The 21,316-nt window shown below is 38.4% G+C and overlaps 1 protein-coding gene across 3 annotated transcripts in view; it reads left to right on the plus strand.

Annotated features, from left to right (window-relative positions):
* MAN1A1 (mannosidase alpha class 1A member 1) overlaps window positions 1-21,316 on the plus strand; it is a 198,628-nt gene that overhangs the window by 100,772 nt on the left and 76,540 nt on the right. For all 3 annotated transcript variants that reach the window (XM_023737188.1, XM_023737187.1, XM_004382733.2), the window contains exon 6: window positions 18,709-18,803. In XM_023737188.1, the coding sequence (XP_023592956.1) occupies window positions 18,709-18,803 (95 nt within the window). The remainder of the gene's footprint in view (window positions 1-18,708; window positions 18,804-21,316) is intronic.

Below are 21,316 nucleotides of genomic sequence, written 5' to 3' on the forward strand. Positions count from 1 at the left end.
TCTACTATCTAGTTAGTAAATAACCCTCACCCTCTCTCCCCACCCTGCTAACCATCAAAGAATGTTTTCTTCTGTATTTAAACCTTTTCTTGAGTTCTTATAATAGTGGTCTTATCAACATTTGCCCTTCTGTGACTGGCTAAATTCACTCAGCATAACACCCTCCAGATTTCTCCATGTTACAAGATGTTTCACCCCTTCGTCATTGTTCTTTATTGTTGTGTAGTAGTCCACTATATGGATATACCATAATTTGTTTATCCATTCATCTGTTGATGGACACCTAGGTTGTTTCTGTCTTTTTGCTATTGTGAACAGTGCTACAATGAACATGGGTATGCATATATTTATTCGTGTGATGGCTCTTATTTCTCTAGGATATATTCCAAGGAGCAGGATAGCTGGATCGTATGGTACTTCTGTTTCTAGCTTTTTAAGGACGTGCCAAATCGATTTCCAAAGTGGTTGTAACATTTTATATTCCCACTAACAGTGTGTAAGTGTTTCAGTCTCTCTACAACTTCTCCAGCATTTATTATTTTGTGTTTTTTGGATTAATACTTGCCTTGTTGGGGTGAGAAGATATCTCACTGTAGTTTTGATCTGCATTTCTCTAATGGCTAATGATCATGAGCATTTCTTCATATGTCTGTTAGCTGCCTGAATATCTTCTTTGGCGAAGTGCCTGTTCGTATCTTTTGCCCATTTTTAAATTGGGTTATTTGCCTTTTTGTTGTTGATGTTTTGCAGTATCTTGTAGATTTTAGAGATTAGACCCTGATCAGATTTGTTGTGGCCAAAATTTTTTTACCAGTCTGTAGTTGTCTTTTTACTCTTTTGGTGAAGCCTTTTGATGATTTTTAGGAGCTCCCATTTATCTAGTCTCTCTCGTGGTGCTTGTGCATTGTTACTTACGGTTCGTATTGTGTTTATGCCATGTATTAGGGCTGCTAGCGTTGTCCCTATTTTTTCTTCCATGATCTTTATCGTTTTTGATTTTATATTTAAGTCTTTGATCCATTCTGAGTTAGTTTTTGTGCATGGTGTGAGGTATGGGTCTTGTTTCAGTTTTTTGCAGGTGGATATACAGTTATGCCAGCACGATTTGTTAAAGTCTTTTCCCCAATTAATGGACTTTGGGCCTTTGTCAAATATCAGCTGCTCATAGATGGATGAATATATGCCTGGATTCTCAATTCTGTTCCATTGGTCTATGTATCTGTTGTTGTCCCAGTACCAGGCCGTCTTGACTACCGTGGCAGTAAATAGGTCCTAAAATCAGGTAGTGTAAGGCCTCCCACTTTGTTCTTCTTCTTGAGTAATGCTTTACTAACTCCATTTCTTTTGTACCTTGATTCTATGGGTTTTATCAGCAGTCTGTGCCTGCCACTTAGCCATGGGACTGGACTGCAGCTCATTCCTAGTCACTTGTGTTTTACTCTCGTTTTATCTTTGCTCATGAGCCGTGGTCAGGCGGTGGTTAAGTGCTGGGCTGCTGAGAGGTCGGTGGTTAGGCTAGTTGCGCCTCAGGAGAATGATGTGGCAGTCTGCTTCCGTAAAGATTACGGGCTTGGAAACCATATAGGGCAGTTCTACTCTGTCCTGTAGGGACACTATTAGTCAGAATCGACTAGACGGCTATGGGTTTGGTTTGGTTTGGTTTTATCTTTGTTTATATTTTCTCCACTCTACTTTTAACTCAGAACTTTGTGTCTTACTCTTTTAAACACAGTGCTGCTCTCCCATTCTTTCTCTCAGAACTAGTTCTTTTGAACAGATCTAATAGATCCATTCCTTGGCTACTAGTGGTGATTCCCATCTGAATGATAACTTTCAAGCTAGTGACCAGTCACAAAAGAAAAAATGCACATATGACTTTCATAGATCGTATTGGAGGGCATCTACTTTGTCTAAAACTGAATTTAAGATCTTCAAATGCACTGATAACTTGCTCTGTAGTTTGCTACAGTTGTCTTTCTATATGTCTATTGTACTTTTGCCAATTTTACGTAGTAGGACTGATGGCAAGGATTTATCTGATTGCCTTATGCAGTACTCGCAACAATATTATATTCTGTTTTCATTTTCTTTTTGGAGAGGAAATAAAGTTATTATTTGTTCCTTTCCTGTGTATCATGAAATACTACCCTGTGTACATCTTTCCAGTGACACACTTCAAAAACAAGTGTTCTTATGACTTATTGACCACAGCTGTCTTGTTTACTTATGTATTCCAAGCGCCTTGTGCAATTTGGCATGCAGCACATGTGCGCTCAGTAAATATTTGTTGGATAAATGAATTGACATTTTTAAAAGGTCAAAAATATAGAAGTAGTTCCTGTTTTGAAAGTTTATAATTTAGAAATTTTAAACTACTTTGAGGTGTGTGTGTGTGTGTGTGTGTGTGTGTGTTAATAGCTTTAAAAAGCATTCGATAGTGTACGAGTGGACACAATGAAGAGGATAAATTGTTTCCTGTTGGTTGTTATTTGTGTTTGAGTTTTAAAGAGGAAATGCCTTCCAAATGGTTTCAATCTGATGTTTTAGAAACACTTTTAATTAGGAAAGTATTGAGTTATGTGACATTTTGATATTACAGTCATGATTGTTATTAATACAAGGCATTGCTTCATTTAATTGTTTATGGTACTATAATAATAAACACTGACCTATTAAAAACAGATAGTGTTGTCATGTAATAGGACATATGAGAACGTTTTAAAACCTCTCAATCAAGTTAATGTGTACTCTGTTTTTGTTGTTATGTGCCATCAAGTCGGTTCCAACTCATTAGCAGCCCTATATGACAGAGTAGAAGTGTCCCATAGGATTTCTTAGGCTATAATCTTTACAGGAGCAGATCACCAGGTCCTTTCTCGTGTGGAGCCACTGGTGAGTTTGAACCACCAGTCTTTATTTATTTATTTTGTTGTAGTTTAAGTAAAGTTTACAATTTAAGTTAGTCTCTCATATAAAAATTTATACATACATTGTTATGTGTCCCTAATTGCTCTCCCTATACTGTGACAGCACACTCCTCCTTTCCACCCCTAATTTCCCATGTGCACTCAACCGGCTCCTAACTCTCTCTGCCTTCACATCTCACGTCTGGACTAAGAAGCTGCCCATTTAGTCTCATGTATCTTCTTGAGCTAAGAAGCACACTCTTCACAAGTATCATTTTATATCCCACAGTCCAGTCCAATCTTTGTCTGAAGAGTTGGCCTCGGGAATTGTTTTAGTTCTGGGTTGTCAGAGAGTCCAGGGGCCATGCTTTCTAGGGTTCCTCCAGTCTAAATCAGACCATTAAGTCTGGTCTTCTTACTAGAATTTGAGTTCTGCACCCCACCCTTCCCCTTCTCCATCAGGGACTCTCTGTTGTGTTCCCTGAAAGGGCGGTCATTGGTGGTAGCTGGCCACCGTACAGTTCTTCTGGTCTCAGGCTGATGGAGTCTCTGGTTTATATGGCCCTTTTGTCTCTTGGGCTAATATTTTCCTTGTGACTTTGGTGTTCTTTATTCTCCTTTTCTCCAGGTGAGTTGGGACCAATTGGTGCATCTTAGATGACCGCTCGCTAGCTTTTAAGACCCCAGATGCCACTCACCAAAGTAGGATACAGAACATTTTCTTAATAAACTTTGTTATGCCAGTTGACCTATATGTCCCCTGAAAGCATGGTCCCCAGACCCCCACCTCTGCTACTCTGTCCCTGGAAGTGCTTGTTGTATTCGGGAAACTTCTTAGCTTTGGTTTAGTCCAGTTGTGCTGACTTCCCCTGTAGTGAACCACCAGTCTTTTGGTTAGCAGCCAAGCGCCTACATTGCGCACCGGGGCTCCTTAATGTGTATTCTAAAAAAAAAAAGCCCGTTGCCGTCGAGTCGATTCCAACTCATAAAGACCCTATAGGACAGAGTAGAACTGCACCATAGGGTTTCCAAGGAGCAGCTGGTGGATTTGAACTGCAGACCTTTTGGTTAACAGCCTGAGCTGTTAACTACTGTGCCACCAGGGCTCCAATGTGTACTCTAGGGTCAGCAAACTTCAGCCACACCCATTCATTTACATTTTGCATGTGGCTGTACAACTGTAGTTAGTATTTGCAGTTGACATCTAATAGCTGTGTCCTGTAGGGTCACTATGAGTCAGAATCAACTTGATGGCAACGAATTTTTTCGTTTTTGTTTTTTTTCTTTTAGGCCCTGTTCGCAGCCCTTAATTCTAATTCAATAAATCACATGCTGTCACATTATTGTGATGTATACTTTAGCATGTGACTATTCTTAGCACTGTGGAGGGATTTTTTTTAATGTATCACTGCTGAAATGATATATTCAACATACAGGTTGTTTTACATGCAAGAAAGCACACCTGTACAGCCATTATTTTTTCTATTAGTAAATACTTCTTCAGAAAGTGACTTTAGAAATAATAATATTATATGTTTTAATATAGAAAGAGTTGTTATGAATAAATAGAAGTTATTGCTACAGGAGGAATTTTCTTGCTGTGGAAAAATAGGCCAAGGAAACCAAAAGACAGTTCTTAAAATAACTATTTTTATTTTTGGCCAAAACACATGTTAAAATAGTTACCTTCACTGATAATTAAAATGCAAAGTAGAGTAGCAATGGGATATTGTTCTTTAAAATTAGAAAAACAGTTTTCAAAAATAACAATTCTAGTAATGATTTGGGAAAATCTTCCTTATGCACTGAAAGTGGGAGCATAAATTGGTATAGTCTTTTTGGATGGTGGTTTGTCACAATATATTCAAAACCTTAACCCATAGATGTTTCCTCAGATTCTTTTAATGACTTGCCATCCCACTTGAAGAAAAGCCAAAAGTTCTATAATTATCTTAATGCTCCACATAATTAGGCCCTGGACCACCTTTCAAAACTGCTACCCTCTCCCAGTGGTAATGCCACTCCAGCCACCTTGCCTTTCTGCTGTTCCTTCAACACACTAATCGTACTGGTCTTGCTGTTCCCTGAGATATATGCAGGGCATGTACCCTCTTTTCATTTAGTTCCCATGTCATCTCCATGGAGCTTATTCTCTGACACCCTGTCTAAGGTTGCGACCCTTGTCACTGTATTTTTTTACCTTGTTTTATATTTCCTGTAGCCCTTAACCACTACCTGACTTTGTGCTGTATATGTATGTGTTTATTGCCTGTGCCCCTCGCTAGAATGTGTGCTCCAAGTGATTAAGGACTTTGTTCTATGCTTAGAATTGTGCCTGGCTTGTGGTGGTTGCTCAATAAGTACTTGGTGGGTGAGTGAGTGAATGAGTAAGTGACTGTGTGCATGCATGACCTTTGAACAGAAGTTCCACTTTCAAACATTTAGCTTGAAAAAATAGTCATGTGTACAAATAAGTATGTACAGAAATATTCATTTTGTGGCTGTTTGTGTTTTCAAAACAGTAAAGCCTTAAGATCAAATAATAGGGGATGATGAAAAAAGTTCTGGTATATCAGTATACTAGTATAGTATTTAGCTGTTTTTAAAATCAGTGTTGTGAAATGTATTCATTGATAAGGAACGTTGTTGTATGCCATTGAGTCAATTTCTACTCATAGTGACCATATAGGACATAGTAGAACTGCCCCATAGGGTTTCCGAGGTTGTAATCTTTATGGGAACAGATCACCAGGTCTTTTCTCCCTCTGAGCAGCTAGTGGATTGGAACTGATGACCTTCTGGTTAGCAGCCAAGTGTTTTAACCATTACACCACCAGGGCTGTCTTGTACAATAGGGGTCAGCAAACGACATCCCTCCGGCTCAATTTTGCCTGAGTCCTGTTTTTGTACTAACAGAGCTAAGAATGGTTTTTACATTTTAAAAGATTATAAAAGAAAAAAATATATATGAGACATAAATATTATGTGGCTAGCAAAGCCTAAAATATTTACTGTCTGACTCTTTACAGGAAAAGTTTGTTAAGTCCTGATATAGAATGTTCTACTTACTGTAGATAAAGTGAGTGGGAGTCGATTAAAAACATTACAAAATAATATATATGGAATGATGCCACTTAAAAAACATGCAGCCAAGGGCATTTGGAAGGATAGACAAGATTTTAACAATGATTGTGTCTGGGTAGGTAGGATTAATGGGATTCTATATTTTTGTGTCTGTCTCATTTTATAATTTTTCAGTATAGAGAACATAATCATTATAAAATGAGAAAAAAATATAGTGCTGGTGTGGGAAAAAAGAACAGGCAAAAAGAGAGAAGTTTTCTGAGTTGTAAGGGGCAAAGGTATATTTCTCCTGTGTTTTAGATGAAGAAACTGAGACTAAGACGTTAATTCACTTACCGAGGGACACAAACATAAGGCAAAAATAGTAATGCTGCCTGATTTTCTGCCCAGCAGAAGCACCATTGATAACTAAACATATTTATGTATCGACTGACAGAAAATTATGGGCTCTATGTACAAAGGCAATTTAGAGATATTAGTGTATGTGAAAAAGAAGTGTTATTGCAGAAATCCTCCAGTCCACCAGGTAGGCTTACAGTTGTTTAGGTAGAATGAAAACCAAATAGCTTATATTATATTTTTTTTTAAAGCCAACAAAACTTATATGCACATAGGTATTAGGTTTACTTTATAAATTTGTAAACTATTACTGCTAAATAATATACTATTTCATTTAATATACTGCTTCAATAATATATTACTCCATTGCTTTTTTATACTGATAGAATTTCATAACTGTAGAGTTAATATTTCAAATTCAGTCATCTGACAGCAAAAAGGCATGTCCTAAAGTTCACACTCTTTACTATAAGATAGACATGGAAGAGACATTTGACATATTCTCAGGCCCTCATCCAGGCAACTTTATAAAATTTAGGCAGCAACTTAGAAGTAAAGAGAATATACCACAACGATGACAAGTCTTTATTGTCATGAACTGGTGGCTGATAACAGAAAGAAACAGTAGGACTATAAAAGGCAGACATAAATGCTCAGCAGTTTTTGGACCATTTAGTATATGGACAGAAAGGCAAATATTCTTTGATTATTCCTGAGGGAACCGCTATCTTGTAGCAAGGAGTGATAATGAAGATGATTTTTATTGCTCTTTAAAAAGCGCTTGTGTATTTATTTACAACTGTCTCGTGATTGAGAGAATTATTCCCTATTCATGTATTTAGAAAATGAGGCACAGATGGGGTTAAGTGTACAGACTATTCAGTTTTGTACAGAGTATGCAGCTAATAATGAGAAACTATATCCTCTAGTCCCAGCTCTGTGTTTTTACATATGAGGGTGAAGCTGAGTCATCAGTTATGATCATTGTATATTTCACTAAATCAAAATAGCAGAAAAACATGTTTTAAAAATTGATACAATAAACAGGTTAAGTTCTAAATGTTTTGATGCTCTAAGTGTTTTGAGCCTCCAAATGGGAGATTCACTTATCTCCAAAAATTCACCAACAAAAAAATGCATCTTAATGCAAAAATGCCAGGGAATCACAATGTCCTTGCTTAATGAAGCCATCATTTCTTCTTCTCTTACCTTTTTATTGAACAAATGTTCCCAAGCCTGGATTCTGTATATTTCAAATGGTATGTGCTGTCTACCTGGAAAAGTAATAGTAAATAGAACAGTCCCTATTTTAACACTATGATATCACATACTGACAAGCTTTATGTAGTGGATTTACAAATTTTATTTCGAATCATAGTCAGGTAGAGTACTTGCTTCATAATTCCCTGTCTCTTTAGCAGCATTACTTTTTTTAAAAAAACAAAGACGCTTTCCTTTTGATGTGAAATTTTTGTTCTGAAACTATTTGCCATATTTATGTAATATTAACTATTATTAATAATACACTGCATGTTTTTCTAAACATCGTGTTGGTGATTTGCCCGTTTTTTAAACCTAAATTGGAATAGAATGAGCAGCCAATAACCCATCTTTAGACAGTGTATAATGGCTTGGATTATTGTGCTATATTAATTGTTCTTGGCCAGGAGTTAGAACATCTAAGATAACACAGTGTGTGATACACCTAAGAATAATTCTAAGCACAAGAGCTGTGTAGCAGTTGGTTTTCTGCTCCATTTCTGTGAACGTCTAACTTCCATATTGAATTCAGAGGAGAATTTTTTTGTAGGTAGCCAAGCATGTATTCTATTTTTTCTCTAGCTCTAAGTTTAGAGAGTTGATTTGTATTACAAAAGGGATGTAATAACTTTCTGTCATCATCCTATTTCCTTTCTCCCATCCTCCCCACCCCCATTTATCTCTATAACAAAAGTATACACTTTTTGCTTGAGAAAATAACTTTTTTAAAGGACCCTAATTATTTCTTAAGATTTTTCCTCTTTATCCAAAAGTTAAATGTAGTGCTTCATGGTATCATCCTTTATTTATCCTTGCCCCTTACAACTCATGAAAGTTCAATAACCAGTGAGAGCTACTGCTTTTCTCCCTGCCCCATTTCTCATAACCTAGAAATCTCTCTGCTTGTACTAAATGGAGGCAGAAAGAGAGTAAGTGTTGGGGCTTCCTTTAGACTTCTGATGTGTTCTTTTAACCAGTCGTTAGCTTCTCTCTCTTGTATTTAAGGTCATTAGCTTGTCTTATTGAATTTGTGCATTTCTTTCTGTTTTCAACAACCCCTTGATCTATCTCTCTACCCTGCTGTCTCTCATGAAACGCTCTATGCTCCTTCCTCTCCCCTTTTGCTTTGTCTCCTGCCTTCTACCACATTAACCCAGAGTCTTTGCATAAACATATGCCTGTGCTCCCCAAATTAGCACACACCTGCACCCACATGTGTGCCATCTATCCATTCTTGCCTCTCCACTAAGAACTAACTCAAACTTTCTTTATTCGCACAGTTACAGCCTCTATCACTCATTTTATTCTCTTCTTGTATGTTGGTTTCTATTGTTGTTTTAATTGCATGTTTTATATTTATATAGCTTTATTTGCTGACTTGTCTTCCTGGTTGTAAACTCCTTGAGATCAGAGATCTTATTTTCTCTTGTGTGTCTGTCTTACATCCCTCACCACAATGGTAAACATGTAGTTAAAAGAAAAGAAAAAAGTTGTTATCAAGTCAACTCTGATTCATGGCAATCCCATGTGTCAGAATAGAACTGTGCTCCATAGGGTTTTCAATGGCTGATTTTTTGGAAGTAGATTGCCAGGCCTTTCTTTTGAGGCTTCTCTGGGTGGACTCAAACCACCAGCCTTTCAGTTAGCAGCTGAATGCATTAACCATTTGCAATACCCAGGGACTCCAAACATCTAGTATAAGTGTTTATTAAGTCATAAAATCAAAGCCTGTGGAGCAGAAAAGTGCCTCAGAAAATATCTTGTCCAGGGCCCTCATTTTACAAAGGAGACAATAAAGTTCTAGAGAAGGAAAGTGACCCGTCTTCACTGCGGCAGGACTGGTGAGTAGCAGTCCTGACTCCCAGTTTACTGTGCCTGTTTCCAGGCAGCACTGACTCTGGCTTAGGCTCAGGAAAAACACAGGACGAAGTTCCAAGAATAGGTGGCATTGGTTGCTGCCCACGTGGATACTGGTGATATATGTACTCTGAATAACAGCCTGCCATTGTCATCACAAGAGCCACTCGGGAGTTCTAGAGAATGAAATTTGGAGCCCTCTCTGAAGAAAAATCTGTATCAGAATACGAGGAAGGATTTTATTCATTCATCAATACAATATTTATTCATTTTGACTAGGGGGTGGTATAAACGCAACTTCTTTTTAAAATTTCACTAGCTATTTAGCTTAACCAGTAAAGAATGTCCACCTGGAGCATTGTGCTGTTTTATATCTATCTATATGGGATCAGATTGACAACAGCAACTCAAAGGATTGGATAGGAAACTTAGGAAGTGGTGAGTTGATGCTAATGCTTAACCAGTAAAGAATGTCCACCTGGAGCATTGTGCTGTTTTATATCTATCTATATGGGATCAGATTGACAACAGCAACTCAAAGGATTGGATAGGAAACTTAGGAAGTGGTGAGTTGATGCTAATGGGGGAGAAATAACTCAGCAAAGGAAGGTTAGAATGGTAGCACAACTCGAAGAATGTAATCAGTGTCACTGAACTGTACATGTAGAAATTGTTGAATGAATGTGTGTTCTACTGTGTATATTCTCAACAACAAAAACAAATTATTAAAAAAATTTCACTAGCTATTAATTTTTTCATGGAAATAAATGTTTTTAAGAAGCAAGATAAGTCTATGATACCTATTCACTAGGGCATTCTACGTTCAGATTTTTAAATTATACTTATCAGAAGTTTTTCCCTTCATTGACATTTTATGCTTTCATACATTAGTAACATCGCTTCATTGCTTGTTCTCGGTTATGATCCATGGTTACCGGCAAGTTAGCATGCGTGTCACTGTTTTCAGCTTGTTTTTTTTTTTTTGTTTTGAATGAACAGGTTGGGGAGATTTAGTGCTTTCATTTTTCAGGAAAATAAACAACATGCTTTTCTTTAATTTCCTGAAGACGGTAGATTGAATTGTCTCCCCTGTAATGAATCACAAAAGGGAAAATTCTGACAAAAGTAGTCAGCTAATTAAATGTATAATTAAAAAAATTAAGTCCATAATGCAATTTGACAAGTATAACAAATATTTTTTTTTTTAATTAGGAAAAAAAATCACTTCTGTTTTAGGTTTTGATCAATTAAAGTGAAAGAACAGGAAGACGATCAGAAAGAGGCAGTTAAAGGAAGAAATGTGCAGGTGCACAGGAGCGGCCCACAGGGGACAGTCTCCCTGAGTTAAGAGGATTACAAGCACCTCAGATGACATGAAACTGGCGTTCACTTGGCTGTAGCTGTCAGTGAACCACCCCACATTGGTGAACTATCCCACATCAAGATTATAGGGCCTCTCTGAACCTCAGTTTCTTCATCTGTATACCAAAATGATGGAACTAGATGATCTTTGATGTTTTTGCAGGGTTAATAAAGATGTTTTTATACATCTTTATTCTTAATATTTAAACCATTAGAGGTTCCACTCTAAATTAAAAAGCCAGAGTAGCTCAGTAAGTACTTATTGGTTGAGTGATTGAATTTGGCCCATATTATGTGTGAGTTAATCAACTCAGCTAACAATATATGGTTATTTCAGCTATTTTCAGCTGAAGATATTTATCATATCTATCATATCTTGGGCTGAAAGCTTTATGTAATGAAAGTGAGTAATAGGTAAACTCTGCTAATACTAATGGGGAGTTAGTGTTTGATCTTTTAACAGTAAAGTTTTCAGCATAAACATTTGAAGAAAGGCTTTGATATTGATTGTGCATTTCAAACTGAAACATGTCTGAACTGAAAATGTTTCTTTCCAGAGCCATCTGTTCTTACTCATTTCTTCTTTCTGTACTCTTTGCTCTGGCATGTAAATATGCTTGTATGGTTCTTCAGGGAACTGCAAACTAGAAAGTCAAAGAAAGCCATCCATCTTGTTTACAGCCTTGTCTAATCCTATCTCTGAGGGTAAAGTAAAATAATAAATGCTTTTATTTGATAGATTTTAAAATTTGAAGTTTTTAAAACATTGGTCAAAAATAGCAATAAAACTGTGATGATGTTACTTAAGTATAATGAAAAGATACAGTTTTGATGTAGTTATTTTGAAATTCTTAACTTTAGACAATAAAAGTTTTTATTTAAAGTTATTTGTTAGTTACTTGCTGGAAAGATTATTGTAGCAGCTATTTCATCATATTTTACCACCCTTTTGTCAGCAAATTAATTTAGTTTTGGTTTTTGCTGTGAATGTAATCAGAGTCTCTATAATGCAGAATCTTTTTGAAGATTCTTGTTGGTTCATAAAATGTCTGCCCATCTCAAACTGATTGGTGCTAGTTGCACAAAAACCGTATTTTCTTTTAATGGCCATTAAAATTTAAGAAAATATTTTCTCTTATCAGCAGGGAAACCCTGGTAGCGTAGTGATTAAGTGCTATGGCTGCTAACCAAAAGGTCGGTAGTTCAAATCCACCAGGCGCTCTTTGAAAACTCTGTGGGGCAGTTCTACTCTGTCCTGTTATGGGGTCGCTATGAGTCGGAATTGACGTAATGGCAACAGGTTTGGTTGGTTTGGTTCTTATCAGCACGGGTTGTATATTATTAATTTCCATTTTTCATTTTGTTCTCTTAACTTTTTAAACTCCTTCCCACTACATTAAAATCTTGGATACCCAGATTGACTAAGAATTGGATGACAAATTAACACTTCCTATATTTTAAAAAAAATTAATAATTTTGCTTCTTTACCAGTCTCATTTGAGTGCTAGTTTTTTTGATTCTGAGTACTAGTTTTTCCAGTGATAAAGTGATATTAGAAATATCAATCCAGCTCTCCCATTTTACTGGGAAAACTGAAAAATTACGGACAGGCCCAAGACTCACAGTGAAGAAGTTGTGGAACCAAAGCTAGGATCCAAGTCCTTGTTCCTTGTCCTCTTTCCATCATGCCTGTCACCATTAGAAGGAGCGCTGATGTGCCATTTCATGTCCTTTTTGTGATAATTTGCTCTTCAGCACGTTACCCAAGATGTGCTAGTTATAACTTAATTGTTCTTTAGAATGATTTGTGACATTTCTTCTCTACTCTTTTAATAACATCAATTTTATATGCTAGTTTGGAATTTCATTAGATATTCATTTCCGGGGAAAGATATTCACCTTAAGACCTTGGTTTCCTCTCTGAGAAGTAACCTCTCTTCATATCTCAAGAGGAGGTGACACATAAAATGTTGAGAATTGAGATTGATTCAGGTTCACGTATGATTTCATTTAAGCGTCAATGGGTTCGTTAATGTTTTCATCCAACTATTTTGCAATTGTATCTGGGGTTGAGACTCTAGAATTGTAAAAACAGCGCAGGGGAGGTCTCTGACCTCCTCTAACTTCACAAGGGGGGAAAGATAATCAAATTCAACCACCCAAGGCTGATTACTATGAGGCGGAGGTCAGGCACACCTCCTCTCTCCACCATCTTTACCAATTCTGACACCAACCGTGCTTCCCGTGGCACTCTGTACTTCTCTGCTGGATTTGATAATTCATTGCAATGGCCACACAGAACTCACAGACTATACTCGCGGTTATGGGGCTTATTAGAGAAGTAACAGGTTACAGTTCAGGTTCAGGAACACTCAGGATACAGTACTTCCATCAGGACAGCCTCTTCCCAGCCGTGCTTGCAGGCACACCCCTCTGGCCTAGGCGTCTGCCCTGCTCAGGCAAGTGTTACAAAGGTGTCTTAGTCCCTGCCAGTAAGTCCCCAGAGGCACCCGAGACACTCGGTTTTCTTGCTCCATGGGCTGGAAAGCCCACAGAATGGTCTCCTGCTGGTCTCCCCACCACTGCTTTTCACCGTCTTCAGGGTTACAACTCTCTCTTTCCCTACCCCCGACCCCCTCCGTCAGTCTCCTGGTTCCAGGAGCTTCTCATTGCAGGGATCCGGGGTCCAAAGGATGTGCTCTTCGCCCCTGGCTTGGTGGTAGTGGGATTCTTTGCTCTGGAATTGTCTCTCTTTTAAGGCAAAACTGACCAATCCCCTTGGTGGGCCGTAATTACCCTATCTGCACAGTCCTGCCTAATCACTTGAGTGGGAGTTACAAGACGATGGCAAGAAAGGCCACACAAAAGCGATCCATCGTACTGCAAGAATACTTGACATGATTATTTATAGACAATGGAAGCTAGTGGAATTGGATGGAGCGCTGTGCAAACACTAGAGTATTAATGGTTTCTCATTACAGTGGCCCAGGTATATTAATTAATCTTCGATTGATTCACTCATTTATTAAATGACCATTTATTGAATACCAGCTACTTTGCTGGATACTGGGTAGCTGCATAGCAACAAACATGCCAGAAAGTCCACACCCTCATTGAGCTTACATGTAGTGGAGTTCTCAGGCAATAAACATGTAAGCAAATAAGTATGACATGATAAATAGTGGGACAGGAGTAAACAAGGTGATGTGGAAGACAATAAATGAGGCTGGCCAGTTTTATATGGGGTTGTTAGAAAAGACCTCTCTTAAGAGAGGACATTTAAGCTGATTCCTGAAGATAAGAATGAATGAGGCAAATACAGAGCTAGGGAAAGAGCACTGCAGGCAGAGAGAACAGCAATGGCAAAAACTCTGAGGTGGGAAAGTGCCTCTGTTTCCTCACCTGCTAACTGACAACATAAATACCTTCTTATTTCATAGGAGCACTGTGGTGATATCAATAAATTTAAATAAAAAATGAGCTAATCTAGACTGAATGTTTATAATAGGCAATGAAGGAGGAATACAGGTCTTTCTCCCTGACTTTAGAAAGAAAAAAAAAAATTGAGGATACAAGAGAGTAGCACAAAGAAACATGTAGCAACCTGTATCTTGCCTTGTGTAACCAAATACTATATTGTGTGATGCTGTTTGTCAGTGTGGGAATTCATTAAGGCAAAGATCTTGACCTGGAGTTGGGACATGACCTGGCCCTTGAAGAATGGGTGAATTTGGGTTGACCAGCAGTAGGCAGAATAGGGAAACCCTGGTGGTGTAGTGGTTAAGTGCTACGGCTGCTAACTGAAAGGTCAGCAGTTCAAATCCACCAGGTGCTTCTTGGAAACTCTGTAGGGCAGTTCTACCCTGTCCTATAGGGTCACTATGAGTTGGAATCCACTTAATGGCAATGGGTTTTTTGGTTTAGGCAGAATAGGGTGTGTCAGGATTGAGAACTATGCAAACAGACTGAATTTCAGTGAATGCTTCAGGCCATGAAGACTCAAGCTGGAGCCAGAGCAGTCTTTCAGAAAAGAGAAACAGTGGTTTTATAATAGGTAGGTCTGATTCATAGAGGCCCTTGAAAAGTCAGTGGAGCAGTTTTGGCCTGATGTTTTTGAAAACAGCAAGAAAGTTGTATGATAAAAAGAGATATTTACTAATACAGATACAGATTAATGGAAACGAGGAAAAATCTGGAGAATGGGAGACGAGGTGGGACTTTCCTTCCTATTTTTTTTTAAATCATACTGTTTTATTGTGTTTGGTGATGAAAACATAGACAATGCTGATATCAGGGAAAGGGAGTGAGCTGTATTCGAGACATTTTAGAGAAATCAACAGTAACTGCAGGATAATGACTGAAGAGTAATGAGTAATAAATCAAAAGCCAAACATCTGCTCTCTCATGTCCCAGGGATTGACCAAACAGTAGTGTCACTGATGGAACTGGGGAAATTTTCCTGGGACATTAAATCACTGATTCCATTTTAGACATGTTACATTTCAGAAAACAACAAAATACCCAAATTGTGATGTTGAGCCCACAAATAGGAGTACAGAACTAGAACAAAAATGGAAAGTTAAATCAGTGTGTGGATGGGTTCTCTAGAAGCCCTGGTGGAGCAATAGTTAAGCTCTCACCTGTAATCAGAGGTTGAGGTTCAAACCCACCAGTCACTCCATAGGAGAAAAGACCCGGCAGTCTGCTCCCATAAAGATTTATAACCTAGGAAATCCTCTGGGGCAGTTCTGCTGTGTCCTGTAGGGTCTCTATAAGTCAAAATCAACTGAGTGGCACACAGCAACAACAACATGACTCAACAGTCGACTCTACAGCAGTGAGTTTTAGAGAAGCCATGTTGTTGTTGTTGTGTGCCATTGAGTTGATTTTGACTTATAGAGACTCTATAGGACAGAGTAGAACTGCCCCATAGGGTTTCCAAGGCTGTAATCTTTATGGAAACAGACTGCCACAACAGACTGCCACATCTTTCTCCCATGGAGTGGCTGGTGAGTTCGAACCAGAGACCTTTCAGTTAGCAGCTGAGCACTTAACCACTGTGCCACCAGGGCTACTAGAGAAGCCATACACACGCTAATTTAACTTTCCATTAGCCTCTGTAATACTCATGATTGTGTGTTTGTGCACGCGTGTGTGTGTGTGCACGCACACGCACAGACCTGGTGGCATAAACAGTAATGCATCTAGCCACTAACCAAAAGGTTGATGGTTCAAACCCATCCAGAGACACCTCGGAACAAAGGCCTGGTGATTTGCTTTGGAAAGGTCACAGCCTTGAAAACCGCATGGAGCAATTTAACTCTATCACACATGGGGTCGCCATGAGTCAGAATCTACTTGACAACATTTTTTTTGTTTTGTTTTTTGGTTTTATGTGTGTGTTACTGGAGGGGGAGGGGGAGGAGGAGTGAGAGACAGGGTGAGAAAGAAAGAACAAATCTGAGTAGAAGGCACTAAAACAGCAGTTGGAGAAAACCCAAAACAAGGAAGAATTTCAGGCAGTAAATAAGGAAAGTTCTTGGGAAAATAAATCCTCATTAGCATCCTAAAAACTACAACTAACCTCTTTTGAATGATGACTGTGTGTCCTAAGCTCTTTAAGTATCGTAATTCATTTATTTCTCTCCACAACCTTTAAAAGGTAAACCCTGCTATTATCCCCATTTTATAGATGAGGATGCTTAGGCACAGAGATGTTAAGCAACTTGCCCAAGATTACCCAACTTGAAGTAAACCCAGGATTCAAAAACAGGCATTGTGACATCCAAGCCTGAGCCCTTAACTCCCATACCATATGGTTACAACATCCAAAATGGTATTTAATTATATAGTTTGACTTCTGTGTTATGTAGTATCTTGAAAAGGCATTAACAGCTTAAGAAATTGGATGGAAACCAGAAAGTCAATGGACAGCCTGCCAATGATTAGATAAACCCTTATAGTAGAAGGTAACCTGGAATGCTCTAGAGTCAGGCAGAGAAAGGGAAGGGAGGTAGGATATACTTTTAGTATGTATTTTCTTTCTCCTCTCCTCCCATATACCATTAGTTGTTGAAACAAGAGGTTATCCCCATTGAAGAGAATTGTATAGTAATTCAAGAAAAAAAAAGTTACCCCTATTTTTACTGCTTTCTATATACTACAAATGTATACTTGTCCCTATTTGTATACAAGGAAGTCGGTTTGTCCAAACTGACTGTCAACCAGAGTTTTATATTAAAACTCATTTTTTTTCTTGACTTTCATTACTAAATGAGAATTAGATTCCAAAAGAGAAGGGTTTAGGAAGTAGCCTCAACATTGGCGTTACTTGATCATCTTCAGTCTGGGAACCCTCATGCTGGACTTCTTTGTGGAGAGGCTCAGACCTTGAAGCAAGAGTTAGGACTGGAACCTTTTCCTCTGGAGAAGCCACACATGACTTCTCTGATGTAGCTTTAACAAATGCTTCCCATAGGCTGCGAGAGGACTTTGCTTCCATTCTCCATGCTTTTTTAGCTCTCTCCCAGCCTCTCTCATGTCTCCCTTGTTTGAGGAGAAGGCAGAAGGAAATACTAAGTTTCCAGCCCACCGTGCTTAGTCCTGCACTGTAGATAAGGAGAAGGGACAAAGCACCAGTCCTTCCTTCAGTGACCTAAAACTAATTAATCTTGCTAAAGCACAGTTTTGCTCAAATGAATTGGCTGTTCAGAAAGTTTTAAAATTTTCCCATCCTAGCAGAATAAGATTCTTAGCCTTTTACATTCATGACCCTCCATGACGTTGGCCCCTGCTATAGATGTCCGACTTTATTTACCAGTATTCCCATTCTGTCAGGCAGACGGACCTATTCCCTGTTTCTTTTGCTGGCCCCCACTTAACTCCATCTGTGCTTACACTGATCCCTTCAAGAATGTCCCCTTCACTTTCCACTTATCACTCCAATCTCTGTTATTATTAGCCCCAATTAAATACTACATACTAGAAAAAAAGGAAAGAAACCAAACCAGTTGGCTGTCGTGTTCATTCTGATTCATAGTGACCCTATAGGACAGAGTAGAACTGCCCCATAGGGTTTCCAAGGAGCAGCTGGTGGATTCAAACTGCCGATCTTTTGGTTAGCAGCTTGAGCTTTTAACCACTGTGCCACCAGGGCTCATTGTATGTGGATACAATCCCCATCTAAATGCTACCTCCGCCATAAAGCCTTACTGAATTGATAGGATTTTATCTCCTTTCATATCTCCCTCATTTTATCTATGTTCTAGGTATTTATGTGCATGTATTATCTTGCCTACTAAACTCTGACCTCCATATGGGCAGAATCTATACCTAATTTAACTGTGTATCTTCCTTGTTACCTACACTTAAGTAAGAGAAAGTTAAAGCTGCAAGGGCCTGAGAGGACATACAAGTCTTTTTAAAATTTCTTCTTTCTCTTTGCCCCAGCAAGTAAGTGTGCTGAAGCCAGGAAAGGGCCAGATTTCCTGATTCTCAGTCCAGGACTTATTCTCCAACATCAGTGGTTCTCAAACTGGCCTGAACATTTGAATTGTGTGGCATCACTTGGGGAACTTCCGAAAGTTCTGATCCCAGGGCCCCAGATCATAGAAGTGGGACTCAGACATCAGTATTATTAAAATCATTCCATCCTCCCTCCATGTATTCTCATATGCATTCAACATTGAGAATAAATACCCTGCAACATGCTGGCCTTCTGGACCATCCTTGTGTTAGTGAATACTTCACAAAAAAGGAAGCAGTTTTATGAATTTGAGAAATATTTCCTTTTTTGTATACAGAGAATTTGAAAGTAGAACAGTACTATTGTACTACTAGTACTATTACTACATTTTGTTTTGCTTGCATTAGTAGCTTATTTAACTGTTTAACTTTTCAGATATTTCGAAAGAAAGCAGTGGAACTTGGGGTAAAATTGCTACCTGCATTTCATACTCCCTCTGGAATACCTTGGGCATTGCTGAATATGAAAAGGTAAAACTCTTCATTTTTGACAACATATTTAAGTTGAAATATCTGAGATTGTGGTCTGACAAGTAGACACTAGATGGATAACTACTTGAATGATATCAGTGACTAATTGACTTCATTGGGAGTCTTAGGGCCTGTCCTTGTGTTGGAAGCTATTAGTTTGTCAGTGTTCTGTTGTCTCCAGTGGGTCCCTGTCATGGGATATCATGACCCCAACAGAGTCATCCAAGCCAGACATGATCTTGAAAATTGTCATCAAAACATTTCACTTCTCAGGAAACAGAACTTCCTAAAAGCACGTACTTCAGTTAAGCTACTGATCAGAGATATTACAGAAGCCAAAACACGTGGACCGGTCACATCCCCCATACAAGGAGGTTGGTGTAACTGAGACTTGAGCACTGGCGACTGCTCAGCCCACAGTTGTAAGAAGAAACTGCTCCATTGACGCAGATTTATCCAATCTTCTTATCCCATTTGCGTGAAGAACTCAGGTATGCTAAGTCCATGGAAGTGTGCCCCCAAGAACAACCTGGGCTGAGCAGATTTCCTAGTATTCCTGAGAGAGTACTTTGAATTTTTATGAAAGCATGAGCATTTGTTAATTAACAGTTTTGTCTTAAGCTTCATTCTTAATTCCTTTCTCCCCATAAGCAATCAGTTGCATATGTGCCTCTTTGTGATGATGATGATAGTTGTTATTATCAAAATAAAATGTGAAGCATTGTTCTAGGCCCTTCACAAGTATTACCACATTTAATCCTCACAACAGCCAATAAGGTAGTTACACCGTTGTTATCCTCATTTTACTAATAGGGAACTTGAGTCACAGAGAGATTAAGTAATTTGCCTAACCAAAAAAAAAAAACCAAACCCGTTGCCGTGGAGTCTGTTCCGACTCATAGGGAACCTATAGGACAGAGTAGAACTGTCCCACAGAGTTTCCAAGGTTGTAAATCCTTACGGAAGCAGATGGCCAAATCTTTCTCTGGTGCAGTGGCCAGGGGGTTCAAAATGCTAACATGTGTAAAGCAGTTAGTGCTTTAACCCTTGTGTCACCAGGACTCCTTAATTTGCCTAACATAATACAGTAAAAGAGTACTTAGGAGTTTGTACACACTGATGCACAGGAACAAATTAAAGTTTTCTGTTTTTAAAAACACCAAGAGGTTATATCAGGTGGTTTGCCAGGTCTACAGTTACGCACATTTTTTCTTAATTATTTCAGTGACATTCTTTCCTAAACACTTCACTCATGAAATTAATTATTATTGGGTGGTTTTCTTTTTTTCTTTGGCTAATAAATCAGTTAAATGTTATGTCATGTACCTAGACTATGAAATGAATGACCTGTACCTGTCTGTAGTGTGTGTGTGTTTAGGGCTGGGGTGCAGGCATGGAGGCAGTGGGATGTGGAGAGTCACACCTCTAGGCCAGGTTAAATTGAGGTTGTGCTCTATTGTATTATTGATGTCTGAGGATGTGTTTTTCCCTTCAGAGGTCCTAAGGCTTTCTCTGTCAGCTTGAAGATCTCAGTATATGCCGCAGGGCCTTAAGGCAGGATTGGATATGAGCTTGGCTTGGTGCTAGTTTAACGGCCCATGATTTTTTTAATTTAGCTCCTGTAGACTTTCTATATTAGCTTCCAAGACTTTGTATTTGTAGGTAGTATTTTGACCAAGATACAACTACTCTCTTTCCTGTAATAAAATATGCTTACAAAAATGCTGTGCAGAATGATCACGTTTTTCCTTACCTACCCTCTGAGAAAAATGACATGGGCATAATAGTGCATGGAGTTTGTTGGTTATCAAGAGACCTGGTTCTAGGTCCAGACCACTTTGAGATTGTGATGAAACATGGGCCTCTTCTCATGAAATACATATTCCTGAGTAAACAGATTTTTACATAATTTCAAAAAGTTAACAGTACTGTGGGAGCCCACCTAGAAACCTAAGGACTGCATGTTTTAAAGTCCTGGAGGGGATGACTGCTCAAACCTTCTACCCTAAGATTCTGTGGAGCTAGTTCCTGTTGCTTTCTGGAAGGGGTAAAGTGGGGTAAAGGTCTGCCGAACCTTCTAGAAAGGGGCTCTATTTTTGCAGTAGTTCAGTAAATTATGGTAAGGTGCTGGTATCTTTTAATTACTCTCTTGAAATAAACATGAGAAACTGGATTATTTTAAAGCATATGTTTAACTTAGTGTTTTTTTCTAACAACCAAGTGGATTGTCCCTTAGTTAAATCTATCTTAGTGTACAGTGGAGATATTTTTCAGTACATAAAGGAATACCTCTAAATTAAATGCTTAATCCCCTCTTATCTTTCAGATTTATACTTCTTAGAAACTCATTAACTGGGGTATTCAAAAATCTGTATAAGATATTGTATTTACAGTATTTTACATTAGAGTTTTTATATTTAGTTTCAAAGAAAGGAAAATTGTATATGTGAAAGAAAACTGCAATTGTGAAAAATAATGTGCCATATTGTGTTTTCTCTAATGTTTTCACGTTA

This window comes from Trichechus manatus, unplaced genomic scaffold (assembly GCF_000243295.1).
Source record: "Trichechus manatus latirostris isolate Lorelei unplaced genomic scaffold, TriManLat1.0 scaffold00098, whole genome shotgun sequence".
In the NCBI taxonomy this organism is placed as follows: domain Eukaryota; kingdom Metazoa; phylum Chordata; class Mammalia; order Sirenia; family Trichechidae; genus Trichechus; species Trichechus manatus.